Genomic DNA, 18072 nt, shown 5'->3' on the forward strand with positions numbered 1-18072 from the left:
AAGGTATTTGAACCAGAAAGCCCAACCATTGTCCTTTCTTTCCCATGCTTCCTCCAGTTCATTCGATGAACCAAAAATTATGATGCAAGAGCTTTGTATGTTTTCCCATTTAGCAAGCTTGGCATTAATCCCCTCATTTGTCAGAGCTTTTTGGACAAAATCCAAATCAAAACTATCCTTAATCATCCCTGCTAATGAATGATCAATCCACTATGTATCTTCTAGAGGAATTTGAAACTCCTGTAGACTTTCGACCTTCACCGGATCATCTTCCTGATCAGCTTCTGGAAAAATTCCCAAACCGGCCACTTCCCCTGACTTCTCCCTCCCCACGAGGGCTTCAGCATACGATCTCAAATCTCTAGTGTTCCAAATAATTTGGGGGATGAAAACTTGAGTCACTTTTCCATAGTGACTGAAAACCTCTCTCATAGTCCATCTAGATACCATTTTGCTGAGGTTGTCGATGAACGTCGTCCTCTCATCGCCGGTCTTGGTAGTCCTAGCACCAAACTTATCGCTTTGGACTCTTCGCTCTATGATTTTTCACTCAAAAGTATTTAACTATTTTTGGAGTAGTAAGATTAAATGTTGAAGGATCATTTTACCTCTTCAAATGGGTTGTTTCAACCACGGTTTAAAATAGCGGAATAAAATGCTATAGTGGCCGTTATTGCCCGAAATATTAGTATGAATACGGAATCACACTAATAGTGGTTATAGCGCGTAACTTAACGTTAATGGCCTATCGCAACGGTAATGGCTTGTTATTTCCGTTATTTTTTATTACATCAAATTAGTCGAATACAACAAAAAAGGATAATTTTAAAACTAAAAAAATAAAAATAAAGATAAGCGAACTCACCTTCATTGAAAGGTAAATTCTTAGATCTAGAGTTTGTTGTTTGGTTTTAGGAAAAAAGGGTTTTAGATTCGAGTTTGGGAGAACGAGATGAGTTTTCTGAGACTCTTGGACCATCCTGACCACCGTGGTTGGTCGTCGTTGGTGTCGATGACCGATGAACTACATGGCCACGGGGTCTCTAAAATTTTCCTTGGCTTTGAGCAAAATGAAGAAATCAAATGTGGGTTTCAAAACCCAACTTTTCTCTTATAAACAACCATACGTGCGACGTTGTTTTTATAGGAGGTTTCATGAATTTGACACATGGGTAAATCATTCGATGAGACCCTTTCAGTTTGTAAATTTTCTTTTTAGTCATCAAATGAAAATTTCATTTTTTTTATTCAAGCTTATAATTTTGTTTCAATTTCAGTTTAGTCCCCTGATTGAGACTTATATGTATTTTAATTTGGTCTCCAATTTTTATGTGTGTTGCAATTTTGTCACTTTTTGAGACTTTGTCGATCTTTTGATTTGGATATTTTATTTTACACATGTTCATTTTAGTAAGTTATAATATGTTATTTTCGTAAATGTCATAATGGGTAATTTACTTTTTATCCATTTTAATTTTTTAGAGTTTTTCTATGTTGATAGTCTTATTTCTTTAAATAATAATGACTCTTTAAAATTATAACTATAATTATTTTATTTTAGGATAAGTTGTGTGAATTTAAAAAAAAATCATAACTGCGATGTCATCCGTTATGTCCGCAACCGCGATAAACGCAATGCGACCGAAAACGCAGCTGTGAACGCTTTTTAAATCCGTGGTTTCAACTTTCATTTTCAACATACTGTCCAGTCGAGTCAGCTACCAAAAATTTTATTTCTAAAATTGATATTGCTTCCAGGTTCCAACCCTAGTTTATTGAGAACTCTGAATGAAGGTGATTACTAGTTAATAAAAATTTATTTTGTTTGAATAAATAATCATTTAAAAAATTAGATTAATTCAAATTTTATGAGTTTGAAAAATAGTTATTAAAGAATTAATGGTACTAAAAATAAATAATATAAAAATGGGACAATATCTCATTACATAATGTAAAACTCTTTTAGTTTGACACAGATTGAGGATCATTGTATGAGTGAAAATTGATGGTTGAGATTAATTGTAGGAAATGCGAATATATTCACTGAAAAAATAATAAGTTAATTTCATCCATTTATCTTCACTCGTCTAACAATTCTAAGTTTGTGTAAACTAAAGAGTTTTATATTGTGAAAGTGGATCCTAACCCTTAAAAAATATAGAATATAAATAGCATTACACTTATAAAATCATATTTATAATTTTAATAATATAAAATATGAAAACATATTAAAATTACATTTTAAATTTTATAATTTTTATTTTATAGTAGGACCATATGTATTAAGTGAAATAAGATTGAGAGGAACTAATTTTTTATTTACTTAGGAGAGATTTGAATAATGTTTCTAGGCTATCAGAATTTACTTTTAAAAATTCTTATTAGTTTACTTGAATTTCATTTTTGGAAATCATTGGATGAAATTTTTTAAAATTTTAAACAATTATGAGTAAAATCGGTGGAATCTAAATAATGTTCTCAGAATTCTCTGGTTGCATATTTGCAATTAAATACACGGGAATATATTCTAAGAATTGAATAAATCCGTGCTTAACCCTTGTGTTCGAATAACAAGGGTATGCAACATTAAACTTTACGACTACTTGAAATTAATCTAAAATCCATAAACTACAAGTTCCTAACCCATCCTGTCGAGTTTAGGAACCAACCGGTGAACTCATCCTACATCAATGCTCCAACAAACTTGGAGAACTTTTATGATAGAGGACAATGGTATTGAAAAAACCAACAAGGTTGTAAAGAAAACATTCAAAACATCAATTTCTCAAAGTTGTTGTGATTTGGTTGGCTAAGTTCTCTCAGATGTACCTTCATGAATAACATCCATAGAAGAACATCCTAAGGTAAATGAATAGAATTATTTTCCATGAATAGACAACGCAAACTTAATCAGGGCTACTGGTGTAATTTACTCGAAAAGCGATCAAGGTTGGCAACTTTGCATCAATCGCCCGTACTAAGGAAATAACTCAAAAATGTCGACTATTTTTTCAAAGAAGCTCAAAACAAGTGATACTGCATTTCTTGCAAACAAATGATTGTTTCCTTGGAAGAACCCTAACACAGCATCACCATCCTTCTGCTAATTCAAATCACAGAGAGATTTCTGGCAGTCATTTGCAACGAGGAAATGAAGAGAATGATGCAGTACCAATACTGTAAAATTTAAACCTGTCTTCAAGCAATACTTGAACTGATACATAAAACTCTCTTGTTACCCAGTAAACAAAACTGAGATTGTACAACCAAATTCTCTCTACAACCTTACTGAAACATCGGCGCATCAATAATTTTATGTTGCCTTTCCTTTCTTTGAAGATCCTGGTCCTTTCTTTCCAGTCTTCTTATGAAGTTGCTTTTTTGGTTTCAACTTGTTTGTGGCTGATGACAACTTCCCTTCTTGATTCCTTTTATTCCTAGCTTTCTTCTCTTTCTTTACATTATACATTGTAACAGCCTGATTTCAGGAAAAAAAAATCTCACATGAACAACCAATTTCGATTAGAAATATCAACTTTACCACCAGCCGAATTCCATGGCTCATTCTTACCTTGCCAACATTGAGTATCTCATGGGAATGCTTAGAGATAAGCTTATTTAGGACGTTCTCAGTTTGCTCCTTCTCTTGTGAGCCTATCCCTGATCCTTCGACAACAGGTAAGAACTAACAGGAGTAGAAAAGACCATATTAGAGCATGCCATTATACAATTGATGAGAAACATTTACACCAAAGCAAAGGCTAAGGACGCATACCTTGCGATGCTTCCCTTTCTTTTTCGCAGGCTTTTCTCCCGGCAATTTCCTATCAAATTTCCCACCACTAGCTGTAGAAGTAGCAGCCATTCCAGCTACATTCCCTAATACATCCTTGGTAACTTTCTTAGGTGGAGCCTGTGTTCCTGTTATGGGCAGCGAAGTAGCAGCAAGTTGAACATGGCTGCAGCAAACCATTTCAAGTTAAAATCAACTTAACAAAAACATTACAAGAATCAGACGAGGAGCAAATAAATGAAATCCAACCAACGATCTAGTTTGTCCTATTCAAGCTAAACTAACTGCCGGAGTTTTCATGTGAAGAAATAGAGCAGTTTGAATGAAAATGTTGCCTATGGTATCAAAGAATAACACTCAAGGATTAAAGCGGCATTATAATGTTATATAAAGAATAAGAGAGGAGAATTATTTATACCAGTTCTAACTAAATATAATTAAGATATCAATTTCTTATGAGGATAACAATTGTTATTCAATATATAGTGAACTAAAATGGGCAGGCAAAACCTTGGCAAAGCACCAATTTTTGCAGCTTGTTTCAAGTTCTGGAGGCGGTTCTTCTCTTGTTTCTCAACTCGTTTCTTCTTATCATCTTGTCTTTTAGCAAAAGGATCCACTCCTGGCTCTGCAAAAGGCAACAATCATGATCAACAAATTCAAATGAGTCCACTATGCCCTATTGGTACTTATAAAAACTATTTCTATATTTATTATCTCTACTACCATTTACATTGTATTTTTAATTGCACCAGTAATTATTTCTTCCAAGTAAAAAAATACCTTAAAAATACTCACCATCAGTCATCTTGGCCTCGATGATTGGTATATCTTTATCATCATTGGCACAATCATAACCAAAACGACGTTTCCATGTACCAGTCTGTTCATCCCATACAACTTTGTCCTTTTTACGATTCTTTATGCCTACAAGATATTTCAAAAGAGAAAATGTGAAAATAAAGAATCTTCAGAACAAGATTTAACTCAAAATTTAACATAGCCATGTAAACTTCAGATGCTAGGTCTGATGATTTACCCTTCTTTTTAGCAAACTCCTCCCATTTTGTGGGAGGTTTAGGCTTCGGAAGCTGAAAACAGAAGAACAACAAAGAATTTCAGGTTTCAAAGCAACTTGCATACTAGATTCCTCAATGCAAATGAATAAAGCATAAGGCTAGGCTTACATGCTTCTCCCTAGGAAGTTTTGTTGTTGGGGTAGGCAGCTTAACAAGAGGTCCATCTACATCTTCAGTTGAAGGCAAGTTAAAAAGACTATCTGCTACTGATTGAACTAACTTGGTACCCTCCTGTAAACATTCCTTCACTAGCTCATCCCTAAACATATTGACCAGCAGACATATAAGATCAACACAAGGAACACAAAGAACAGCTTCTATACAAGCCAAATAAGAATTACACAACCGACAGTCTATGCTTCGAAAAGACCAACTAAACTAGTTTGGGAGAAAACCAATATCGCAAATTCCACAGTATGTCCAGTAAATTGCATTTAATAGCATCAGATCCGAATCTCCATTGTCCCCCATAAATTTCTCATACTACTAATAAAAATAAAACCAAATAGAGAAGATAAACATGTACAATCATAAAGGGAAAAGGAAGGTAAACCTGGAAGCGGGGAGCGAAGGAAAGTTATGAAAAGGGTTGAAAGCCAAAAGATTTCCCACGTCTACATGAAAAGGTTTCTGGCTCTTCGTCTCCGTCTCCGTCTCCGTCTCCGTCTCCGTCTCCATCTCCATCTCCACTTTATTTTGCTGTATGCTGGTGACTGCTAAGCTTTGGTTTGCTTCGGCTTTTCAAAACCTAACGCCGGAAGGGGAAGAAAGCAGTTCTAAAAGCTTCAATAAAAAACCCAGCCATTTTATGGGCCTTAGGGCAATAAAGAGCCCACGCCCCACGGTTACTTCTGTTTTCTCCCTTTTTTGTACCATTTATGTGGATTCTTTTTATTTTATAAATTGAATTAAAAAAATAAATTATGTTTAAAGAAAAAAATAAAATATGGATGAAAATTTTATTTAAAAGGAATTATTAGAAAATTTTATTAGTAAAAGGAAATTTCTTTTGAGTATTGAATTGTTTTTTATTTATTTAAAATGAATTATTAAAGAATTTTCTTAGTAAAAGGAAATTTCTTTTGAGTATAGAATTAAATTTCATTTTAGACGAAATTGATATCTTATTAAAGTTAAAATAATAAACTCAAATCTAAGAATGATTTTAATGGATTCTTTTAATATATAATTTTTGGTACAATATTTTTTTTATATTAATTAGATCTCTCTTCATATGGAAGACTATTTTAGTAGATTTTTTTATTGTTAATCATATTCTTCTATTTTTACTCATTTAACATTTTAAAACGTATAAAATTAAAATAAATTTTAAATCATACGAACCAAGTTATTTCATCGGTTAATGAAATTGTTATTATTTCTAAAGATTCTGAGTTTGAGTACATTGTATGTGAGAGGTTTTTTTAGTGCACATTGTCAATGGGTCGAGAGTCTTTGAAATAGGTAATATCTATGGATCAACATTAGCTTAATTAAAGAACAAACTTTAAATAAAATATATAAACATTAATATCTTAATTCAAATTTATAACGTCTATATTTGTATTTACTTTACATTTTTAGTATAAATTAATACAAATAAGTCAAAATGAAATTAAGAATATTTATAGCCATAATTTTTTTAACAAAATTACTTTCAGAGCATTTACACTGTAGATCCCCCCCCCTCCCCAAACAAACAAAAACATAAAATTTAATTATTTTTTATACAATATTTAGACTTCATCTTCATATAAATAAAAGGATATTGAGAGTACTCAGTTCCACATTTATATTATACCGTCGACGATTTCAATGGAAATATTTTTAATAAAAGTAAATGACGTGACTTTTATTACCTTCATTTACCTTTGTAAGCCAATATTTATGGCGGCGTAAATTTTTCCTCAAAACTTGATTGCATTTTTAGTGTAGACATGATTTTTTTTATTAATTACCTTAGTTTGCATAAAAGTTCACCGGTCTTTCACCTTTAATTTCATCGTTGCTCATGGTTAAAAGAAATTAAAGATGGATGTAAACAAAGCTAATGCCTTGAAAAGCTTGAAAACGAGGAAAAATGAGTTAGACGCCGGAGATGGAGCCGGTGCGCTCAAAATCCTGAGAAAAGTCCGTCTCCTCGACAACCTCTTAACAGTAGCTGCCTACACCGAAGAGCAAATCACAACCGTGAAACAGATCAAGGAAAAGAAAGATTATTATGATATATTGGGGTTAGAGAAAACGTGTAGCGTTGAAGATGTTCGAAAGGCTTACCGAAGACTGTCGTTGAAAGTTCACCCTGACAAAACCCAGCTCCGGGGGCTGAAGATGCGTTTAAGGTGGTTTCAAAAGCGTTCCAGTGCCTAAGCAACGAAAAAGTATGATCTTTTTCGATCGGACGACCCTGTTTATGAAACGAGAGCTTCTCCGTATCGTGGTGGAGGCGGCAATGTATTCCACAGCTTTTACGACAATGATTTCGGTGCAAATGAGATATTTAAGAACAACTTCTTTGAGCCAGGAAAGGGGGGTGAAGGTTCTTCCTGGTTCAAATATATTATATTATTATATATATTATATGATTGTGTTGTTTTTCTTATGGATTAAATATAATTTCAATCATTAAGATTAAGGTTATGATGCAGAAGACTGTCCTTTCACTCCCATTTTTGTTTGCATAAAACTTCGTTCGGTGCTTAGCCTGGTTCAATTTGCTCCGTCCAGCATTTAGCTTGTAGTTGCGCTGGTTACAAGGCCTACGTCCCATGCAAAACCATGTAGTTCATAATTATATAGTGCTTAAAATTAAGATGAGATAGTTTTATCATATGATGTTATATTTTTTTATATAATTAATCTTTAGTTAAATCATTAACATGTTTTGCTTTTCAAAACCCAAAACTGAACGTGCAAAGCAAAACCAGTCGAGGTTTTACAATAAAAAAATATTAAAACTTGATGGATTTATTGATAAATTGGTCCCTAAATTATAGCTTGATAACCATTTCAGTACTTAAACTATTTACTATTATTTATTATAATTTATCTAAAAATGCTAATGGTATTAAAAAAATGATTTCAGTCGATAAGAATGTGATAGATGATTGATGATGTTATCTATGACAATTGTAGACCAACTTTTCTTAACACTATTAGCTTTTAGGATAAATTCATAAAATTATGATTGATTAGGTATCATTTGTAAAAAAAATTAACCTTAAATGCACCATTGCACAAAGTATAATATTTGGTCCTTAAAGTATTTTTTTGACGTTTTGCACTTGAAGTTTAAATTATAATCCCGTTTACCCTAAACCGTTAACTTTGTTAAAAATAAATCTTTATAACCAATCAAAATACACATGTCACCTCTTATTTTTTATTTTTTTATCTAAATAAATAAAAATCAATTAATAAAATAAATAATATACCAAAATTTCTCTTCTTTTCTCTTCCCCCAACCTCACCTTCACCGTAACACCATCTCTTTCCCCGACTCCAACACCTCTATTTTCCTTTTCTCCCCACTGTGTATCCAATATCTCTCTAGCTTCTTTTATTACACTACAGCAAAACAAATTTTTAGCAGCGTTTTTCAGTCATATAACGACATTTTTAAGCGCCGCTAAAAACCTTTGTTGCATAAAAACAAACGCGCAAAAAGTACCACTGAAACAACCGTCGCAAAAGGTAGCGATATTTTTCGTTCACAAAATCCGTTAAAGGTTATGTTTTTTAGTGACTTTTTTTTTACAAACGCCGCTAAAGGTAATGATATTTAGCGGCATTTGTTTTACAAACGCCACTAAAGGTTATGATATTTATCAGCATTTTCTCAAATGCCACAATTTATCTATTCTTTTGTGGCGTTTTGTCCCAAAAATGCCGCTAAATATTCTGACATATAGTGGCGCTTGTTTCCAAAAACGCCGAAATGTTATGTCATATAGTGGCATTTGTTCCTTAAAAACACCGGTATTGACTATGTATTTAATGGCATTTTTTATACAAACGACACGAATTTAAATAATTTTTCAAATGTTGGTTTTTCTACTCTTTTGTTACCCAAATTTAATCTGTAGCATTATCCAATAAACTTGACATCTATAACAACAAACTTGAAATCCATAACACGAAACTTGAAATCCACAATAATAAATCAAAGTTTAGATTAACGTAAAATATAATGTAGTTCAACATTGTTAACTAGAATAAACAATAATAGCGCCTAAGATGGTGGACTCCGGGGTTGATTTTGTCGTATCATCTGCATCATAGCTTGAAGTTGATTTTGAAAGTCTTCACATTTTTACTGATATGTTGTTTCTCTCTGCTTCCCTTGCTTCAATTTTGACTCCATTTCGATATTCGTCGCTTATCCTTGACAAATCCATCAAACTCTTATCCATTTTGTATTTCTAGATTATCAATTTCAAATGTTAATTGCTAACATTATAGAGAAAGTAAGCAACTAAACACAAGCATTACATTTAATTTCACAATTGAGAACATATCACAACAAACTAAAACTCACAACTAATATATCAAATAATTATCAAATAAATTGTAACACCCTAATTTAGGGGCTAAATTTTAGAAATTATAAAGTATTGGATTTAATTGGTATTTTGGAAGAAATTAAGGATTAAATTATAAAATCGTAAAGTTGGCAGATCATTTTAAAAAGTGAAGGAAATTCAATGACCCAATCCTAAATTTACCCATTTTTCTTTGGATGAGAATTATAAACCCCCTTTCCCCGTATATTTTCTGTAAATTTTCCTCCATTTTCTCTTCCCCTCAACCCTCTTTTAACCTTCGATTTCTCCACCGTCCGGCCACCGTTCGACGAATCGAAACAACTATTGTCAACCGATGAACAAAACCCCTCAAACCTCTCGTCGTGAATTGGCGTCGTTTGTCGTAAATTTCAACAGGAAGTATCGTCGGTTTTAACTCAATCTCTGTTGCTTTTTCATCGATTCAAGTCAATCCGATCACCCGTTTTCGACACCTCCCGCACCATCGTGTTCCTTGCATCGTTCCGAGTCTACCGGTGTCCTCCGTGTCTCCGTCATCACCGACGCATGGAGGGGTGAGAAAGTCAAAGCTTCCAACGTTTCGGAATCGAGCTCTCCACCGTTCAAAATTTGAACCGAGCTTGGTAAGTGTCTCAAAATGCCATAAAATATTTTTTAGAAACTTTTTGAGAATTTTTCGGACACCATAGCACTGTTCACGTACCCCACGCGCCACCCCTTGCGAGTGGGCTTCGTCTGGTAACTTGATGAACAGTTGAGCCGAGCCACTGAGCCGAGCCGAGCCGAGCCAAGCCGACTGAGTCAACATGCGCTGAGTTAACTCGACTGAGTTAACTCACTGGGTCAACTCATTTACTTTGACCGAGTCAACCCGTTGACCGTTGACTTTTACCGAAAAGTCCAAAAATTTTAAAAAGTTATATTTTATGTTTTTCATGAATCCGAATGGGAAGTCCGTTTCGTCAAATTCAAACCCGGTAAACTATTTTTCACTGATTTATCCTCCGATTCGATTCGTTTTTTGTAATTAAGCTCCGTTTTTGATGAAATTTTTATTGATATGTATCTGAGGAATTATTGGAAGTTGATTTCAAGATCGAGGATGTTCGAATGGAGTTTAAATGATCGATCAGTATAGCACAGAAATCGAGGTAATACATTACTACCTCTTTATGCTTTATGGAACATGTTGATAATGGATAAATGCATGAATGTATATGATTGGGTCTATTATGCCTGTTTGATTATGGATGGATTCAAATCGAATACGGGTTAAGTGATAAATTAGTTAAGATTATATTGAATTACAAGTCATGTGATTTAGTGATAAAGGAATCAGTCCTGAATTTGTAAATTATAATTTATCTCATTAAAGGTACTTGGATGATAAATTATGAGAATACTTCGATTAGGTAAAATTACGAAAAATACCCTTATGTTGTAATAAGGACAATAATTGACTCTGAAAGTTGGATAAGAATTTTTAAAGACATATTGATATTAAGGACAACAATGATGTTCTTTTAGTGAAAGATCATGATATTAAGAGGGTTTGGGGTAGTTATTTTTTTGGCTTATTTAATGACGGTGCATCTCCCTGTAGAGATATTATCGTTGATAGGTCACCCTACCATCATACTACGGCTAATGAATGCTCTACAAGTAGGATTGGGTTTGAGGAAGTCAAAATGGCACTTAGAAAGATGGGGAGGGACAAAGCTGTCGGACCAGATCAAATTCCTATCACTGTGTGGTTGGCCCTAGGAGAAGAGGGAGTAAAGTGGTTGACCAACATCTTTAATATTATTCTAGAGACTGCCAAGATGCCAGAGGAGTGGAGAGAGTCTACGGTGATACAATCTATAAGAATAAAGGAGATCCCCACCGTTGTGACAACTACAGAGGTATTAAACTACTCAGTCATACCATTAAGCTATGGGAAAGGGTGATAGAGGCTAGGTTGAGGCAGGTTACTAGGGTTTCGAAAAACCAATTTGGCTTTATGTCAGGCAGGTCTACTACGGAGGCGATTCATCTACTTCGACGGCTTATGGAGGTATGATAGTTCATACGGGCGATACATATGCTAGGACTACAGTTGGTGACACCGAGGCTTTCCCGGTGGAAATCGGACTCCACCAGGGGTCGGCTCTTAGCCCTTACATCTTCGCCTTGATTATGGACGACATCTATAGTGCTACACCAGACGGTGTTCCATGGTGTATGCTTTTCGCTGACGACATTATCCTAGTTGCTGAAACAAAAACTGAGCTAAATAGTAGACTGGCTATTTGGAAGACTGCTTTGGAAGAAAAAGGTCTAAGGATCAATATTGCTAAGACAGAGTATTTATGTTCAAACTTCAGTGGGAACCAAAACGATGAAGATGTAGAGGTATGCATAGAAGGACACATTCTTCCTTCAAAGGATTGTTTCAAGTACCTAGGGTCTATATTATATAAAGATAGGGGTGTGAATGATGAAGTCACACATCGTATAAAGGTGGGATGGCTAAAGTGGAGGGCTGCTACCGGAGTTTTGTGTGACAAGAAGGTGCCTCAAAAACTTAAGGGAAAATTTTATAGAATGGCAATAAGACCAGCGTTGCTGTATGGATCAGAATGTTGGGCAATTAAGAAGGATCACGTAAGGAGGATGGAAGCCGTAGAAATGAGAATGCTTTGATGGACATGTGGTAAGACTCTATGGGACATGAAACCAAACTCTGCTATTAGGATATCCTTGGGGGTTGTCCCTATATCAGAAAAATTGAGGGAGGGAAGACTATGGTGATTTGGACATGTCCTTAGGCGACAATCGTCGGATGCGGTCAGGAGGGTAGAGTCGATTACAGTCGACGGTGCCAGAAGGAGAGGACGACCAAGGCGGAAGTGGGAAGACTGCTTGAGAACTGATTTGAAGGATTTAGCCTTTACCGAGGACATGACCTCAGATAGGAAAGTATGGAGACTTAAGACCAGGGTAGCCGAGTAGTGCTGGTCACATCCATAGGGTGTATCATATCTGTCTTCTTTTAATGCCTCTGTAGAAATTCTCATGACTTCTACTTCCTATACGTTTCTGTCATTGGAATTTATGAAGACTTAGAACTAGGCTAGCAGAGAAGTGTTGCCTTAGTTTAGGCTTTAACCCAATTACCCTTATTTCCTTCTCGTTGCTTGCTATCGTTGACGTCTGTGTATCTTTCTCTTCTTGTTTCCTCTGTTTAATTTTAGTCGGATATTACGCTTCTGTCTATATGCATAGCTTTTTACGCAAGGATTTATTTGCAGGGATTACTTACCATTACAGACGCACATATGTTCACTGCATCTGAAGACTTTTTCAACTAAGTATTTATTTTTTATTTATTTATACATGCATTGCATTTTATCTTCATTTGTAATTTTTTTTTGAATGCCGGAGGTCTTCCACGGAAGTTGCTCTCAACCTGGCGTTGGGGGCAGCCTATTACCCTACCTCCCCCTTACCCCATTGCATATGGGAATAGGGTTTGGTTGTTGTTGTTGTTGTTGTATATTGATATGATGAAACTATTGATGTGTACAGAAAATACTGGTTTTGCTTAGGAAATCTGGATAACCGATTTCTAAATCCAAGATGACTTGTACAAGATACTAGAAGTTTTGTTAAGGAATAATTTAAAGTTTAGAGATTATCCGAGAAATCGATTAACCCCAGAATCTTTAAGTTATAATTATATCTTAAGAGTTTTAATACTGAAATTATCTGGTTAGGAAACTACGAAAATGCCCTTGAGAGGTAAAAATAGTCCGAGTTGACCATTAACGAGAAAGTACTTTGAGGATTCGTACTTAACTCGATAAATTATAGATTTCATTATTAAGATCCTGTCTTTGTATAGAAAATTCTTGGTAACCTGTTGTAACATCCGAGAAGGCACTTGACCGAAAATCTGTGAGTTTTGAATAATAATTTATCGAGGCTGATATTTTGTCAGAATAGTTCGAAGGGAATGACATAAATGATATGTTTGAATTTAATAATAAGATCAGACGGAATGAATTATTGTAATACACTAGTTATGTAAAATGACCAAAATAACCCTAGAATAAAAATGACCAAGAATACCACCAAATTCAAGACTGAGCACCAGAATGACCAAAATACCTTTATGGCCTAGACTAAGTTGATGTTTTGGATTAATTAAGGAATCCAAGTAAATATGGGTGTTGTACTACCCTTAAAAGTTATGGAACTCAACTTAAGTGAGTTGACCAACGCTAATGCTATGTTATTACCTAAATAACATAGATACCACTCGAATCCTGGTTCATCTCCTCAAGTTTGGATCGATGAAAATTCTAAAAGTACTCAGCTCAACTCAACTCTAGATCGCACTTGGTACTAAGAAGTTGATATTCGTTAGACAAATAAACTACGAATACCAAATTGAACTGAACAGAAGTATAATATGTATCGAAATTCAGAAACATCTGAATTACTCTGGAAAACTCTGAAGTAACCGGGATAGACTTGACTACTAAGTGTACTGAGTAAGCTTAAGGCCTGAGGATTAAATAAGTGATTTGGATGAGTCTGGGAATGCTAATGAACTTACATGATGTATGGTCCTTCTGGGTCATGAACTACAAATTAAGCATGTCATCATTTCATGATATTGTGGAAGCGTGGAACTGAAATAAAGACATTGGAAGATCTATTCAACGATGATTCCGAAGATGATCTATGGACAACATTTGTGGTATTAAAGAGTAAATACCCTGGAAGAACAATGAATTGACCAATCAACAAGCATTAGTTATGGGTAGGGGTGTGCATTATCGGATATCGAATATTATTTGATCCGAATTTTCGGATATCCGAAAATTTCGAATACCTAAAGTAATGATCCGTATCCGATCCGAAAAAATTGAATATTCAAAAATTCGGATCGGATAATATCCGATATCTGAAATTTCGGATCGGATATCCAAATATCCGAATCCGATCTGATTTTTTTGTTGCAAATAACTAGTCTTGTTTTTTTATCATCAGTTCAAGAGTATCAAAAGAAAATTGTACTGCTCAACAAAAAACCATCAACCATAAATAATTATAGAATCATTCATATATAGAATATAAACAAACTAGTTATTAATTAGTATATTTTAAGCATTAGACTTCTACATGCACAAGATAAAACCAACTTGAAGTTCAGATCCAGAATAGAAAAGAAAAAGAAAAGGAAAGTAAATCAGCATCAAAAATTACTTAGGAATTATGTATGTAGACGTTCAGGAGTCGTAAAGAGGTTGTCTACGTTAATTCGAGAACTAGACATCTGTAACACATAAAGTAGCCATGGAAATGCAGTTTTTAAACAAACAGATAATAGAGTATATACTCCTCGGATCTAACCATTTCATCAAGAAATTTATCATTTGTATCGCCGAAAACCGTTTCTGAGCATTACCTTCTGCAAACCCATCATTCGATATTCTAAACCCAGATTTTATTAACAATCTTTCCTCAGTTTCTTCTGTCTCTCTCCTCGGTCTTCTTCTTCAGCAAGAAAAGCACTTCTCTCATTGACTTGTGTTTCGAATTATAGAAAATAGCAAAAAAAAAAAAAATCGGATTTTCGAATAATCCAAAAATGTTATATTTTTGATTCGTATCCGATCCGATAATCCAAAAAAAATTCAAATATCCGATCCGAACTATTCGAAAATTGAAAAATGGATCGGATATCCGAATTTTTGGATCAGATCAACGGATCAGATCAGATCGATCGGATCGGGTTTTTTTGCACACCCCTAGTTATGGGAACTATTCATCTAAGAGTTGTTCGATAATCTGATCAATTGACATAGATTGTAAAGGTCATGAATCTTCGTTCTTCCTTATCAGCTCAAATCACTCTGGTCATGTATGAAAACACAAGTAACTCAAATGTAAAGGATTCTGAATACCCTTCTGATTTCGTAGAGCTTCCGAAAAATGTTCGAATAAGATGATCCTGATAAATCATATTCTGAATAACTGATAATTTTTTCAGTTAATGAACTCTTCCAATAGTGATTCTAACTTCCGACATTCTATCGGTAAACTGAAGATCTGCGTTTCTCTACCTGATAAGATTACCCAATATCTCTAAATAATATCTGTAAACACTAGTGTGTTCCCTAATCACATGAATGTTTTATTTGATTTTTGATTTGAATTTTATTCTGACATATGATTTGTAATCTGTTCTGATTCGTGATATGGATTATGTTCTGATATATGATATGAATTATGTTTTGTTTTATGATATCTCCGTTTATTGATGGTAAATGTTTTATTTGGGGTATTGTTGGAGGAAGTATATATAGGGTTCCTCGGCTTTGTGCTCAGAGCCTTATTGTTGTGCAGGGGGTGTATGGTTCTGGGGAACCTACACATTATGATGTGTAGCGGTTGGAGGGATTATTAGGATTTTTGAATTTTTAAAAAAAGCATGTTTTAAAAGATTTGTATCTTTTTACTGGTTTTACGGGAACACACTAGATAACCTTATTCGATCTCCTGAACCTAGACATCTGAAATATTTCCATTTGAACTGAATATTATTTGTTACTACCTGAGATATCAATGGGACCTCAGCCTAAAAATCTGTAGATATCTGAACCAATAAGGAAATATATAGTTATCTGTATATGCACGTTCTTCAGCATTATCTGGTAGTTCTGTATTACTGAGCTTTTCGAAGCTCACTCTATTACTCACCATTGCAGGTTAAAAGAATTGTACCAGTGCAGTTATCCTCTTCAGTAAAGGAGTTTTTCCGGCGTTGCTTGCAGAGTATGGTATATGTGATTATGGGGTATGTAATTCATTTTGTTTTATATACGAATTTGAAAATCTGTTTTATTTCTGAAATTGATAAATCATTTTATGAGTTTACATGTTTTAATAAAAGTTTTAAATTTTCCGCTATTTTTACGGTGGGTCGCTCCGGTGACCCTATTATGACACTCCATATCAAATCGGATTACCCGTATCGATATGAGGGGTTACATAAATTATGACAAAAAGTAATTATTTGTCTTGGCTCGAAATTAAATGTGTTGTGATAAATCTAATTATGAGAGTGAAATGTAAACATGTTAGGATGCCAAACAGAGGGGTGGGCTACTCTAACTGCCATAAGAGAAAATTAGAAGTATATTTCTGTGAAAGAAAATCAGCATTCGTCAATATTTAAGAAGTGCAAAAAACTGTTAATTTTTTTTTTGCTTTTCTTTTCTAGTTTTTCCTTTCTTTCTTTCGTTTTCCCCCTTCCTCCCGATCTCTCCCTCTCATCTCAACATTTTCAGGCTAAATCTGTCGTAGTAATGCCAAATTCGACCTCAAATAGATAATATGGAGAGATCAACAGGGGAGAGGAAAGAAAGAAAATATTCTAATAAATAATTCTTTTTTATATTCTTTAAAAACTCAGATGTTTATCACATATTCTTTAAAAATTTTGAGATAATTTTTCTCTTCTTAAAAAGTTTTTAGATATCAATGGTTTTAAAACTGGAATCGGTATTCTAAAAATTAATTCCACATGTTAATATATTATTGGCAATTGTTACTTCATCTCTAGTTAACATTAAGTCTAAGTCCCACATTAATGCACAATCTGATAATACAATTAGTGCATTGAAATTTTATTGAAGCAGATAACTGCATTGTAAAATATTTGACAAACGTCAAGTCATTTATGACATTATCCCAATACAAATTGAACCAATACAAACAGAGAAACAATATTAAAGAAATGATGTTTCTTTTCAAAAGAGTGTGAAAAGAAAACACGAAGCTCTCAATTGCTGAAAAAAGATGCTTATAACATAGGCTACATACCTGGAATAAAGCAGTTGGACCAAATCTATTTCAATGCAAGTCTAAAGTCAAATCACCATATGTTTGGTTCGATGATTAAAAAAATTGTTGGAGTTTCTCCATTGTTCCATTTCCTGGAATAGAACCATCAAATGAAACACTAAGTTCAAAAGAAATGCTGGTTTATTCATTTTTAAGAAAAGCTAGGACTTCACATGATATTAACAACTTGTCATGTGAACAAAACTTCGGAACTATTTGGAAGATGGAACAGAAATGGGATATTATCAGCTACCGCGTTGTGAGAAAGATCTAGCATTGAAACCCCTGTGTGTGTATGCAAGGCATTCAACAATGGAATTACTGAAATATCTGGCAGTCCACAATCATATACGTTGACTTCATCCTCTATCTGGTAAACAGAGAGTGGAAAATAGAATAAAACCATTTAGGCTTCCCAGTGGTAATGTAACAGGCTACCCTGCAGCAGTTTGTTGAAAATATAGCATCAGCAACAAACTACTGTTTAACCTTCATTCTTACCTCAGAAACATACAATTTTCTAAGCAACTTAAACATGTGTCGACTGTAGAACATTAAGATCATAACTCAGCTAGGTGAAAGTGTTTGAAATTTGAATGACCTTTATTCAGAAACGTCTCAAAGAAGCATGCACAATATTAACCATTTGATAGAGATTAACAATATAGGACTAAACATCTAAAGGGTACTTTGCCATGCTAAAAAGGTGGAATTATGTTCAGATAAATTGATTGAAATTACTCCACAGGAGAAATAT

General features: G+C 34.1%; 1 protein-coding gene and 1 pseudogene across 1 annotated transcript; one reads left to right on the forward strand and one right to left on the reverse strand.

Annotated features, from left to right (window-relative positions):
* Positions 1 to 3165: 3165 nt before the first annotated feature.
* LOC120176922 (ribosome biogenesis regulatory protein homolog) lies at positions 3166 to 5659 on the reverse strand. Its single transcript, XM_039183211.1, has 9 exons — positions 5426 to 5659; positions 4981 to 5131; positions 4833 to 4884; positions 4592 to 4720; positions 4304 to 4421; positions 3776 to 3959; positions 3572 to 3685; positions 3285 to 3478; positions 3166 to 3235 (listed from the first exon to the last, which is right to left on the reverse strand). The coding sequence occupies exons 1-8, from the start codon at positions 5554 to 5556 to the stop codon at positions 3314 to 3316; spliced, it is 1044 nt and encodes a 347-aa protein (XP_039039142.1). The 5' UTR covers positions 5557 to 5659; the 3' UTR covers positions 3166 to 3235; positions 3285 to 3313.
* A 1244-nt stretch (positions 5660 to 6903) lies between these two features.
* Positions 6904 to 7606, forward strand: LOC120176789 (annotated as a pseudogene).
* The last annotated feature ends 10466 nt before the right edge of the window (positions 7607 to 18072 follow it).

The sequence above is a fragment of the Hibiscus syriacus genome, unplaced genomic scaffold, assembly GCF_006381635.1.
Source record: "Hibiscus syriacus cultivar Baekdansim isolate YM2019G1 unplaced genomic scaffold, ASM638163v2 tig00003403_pilon, whole genome shotgun sequence".
Classification (NCBI taxonomy): Eukaryota; Viridiplantae; Streptophyta; class Magnoliopsida; order Malvales; family Malvaceae; genus Hibiscus; species Hibiscus syriacus.

Bases quoted from the DNA above. Each gene is read 5' to 3' on its own strand.
- LOC120176922 (XM_039183211.1), bottom strand. From the start codon at position 5,556: ATGGAGATGGAGACGGAGACGGAGACGGAGACGGAGACGGAGACGAAG. The intron at 4,885-4,980 runs GTAAGCCTAGCC...TTCTGTTTTCAG, and splicing joins AACTTCCTAGGGAGAAGCAT to CTTCCGAAGCCTAAACCTCC. The intron at 4,721-4,832 runs GTAAATCATCAG...AATATCTTGTAG, and splicing joins GGAGTTTGCTAAAAAGAAGG to GCATAAAGAATCGTAAAAAG.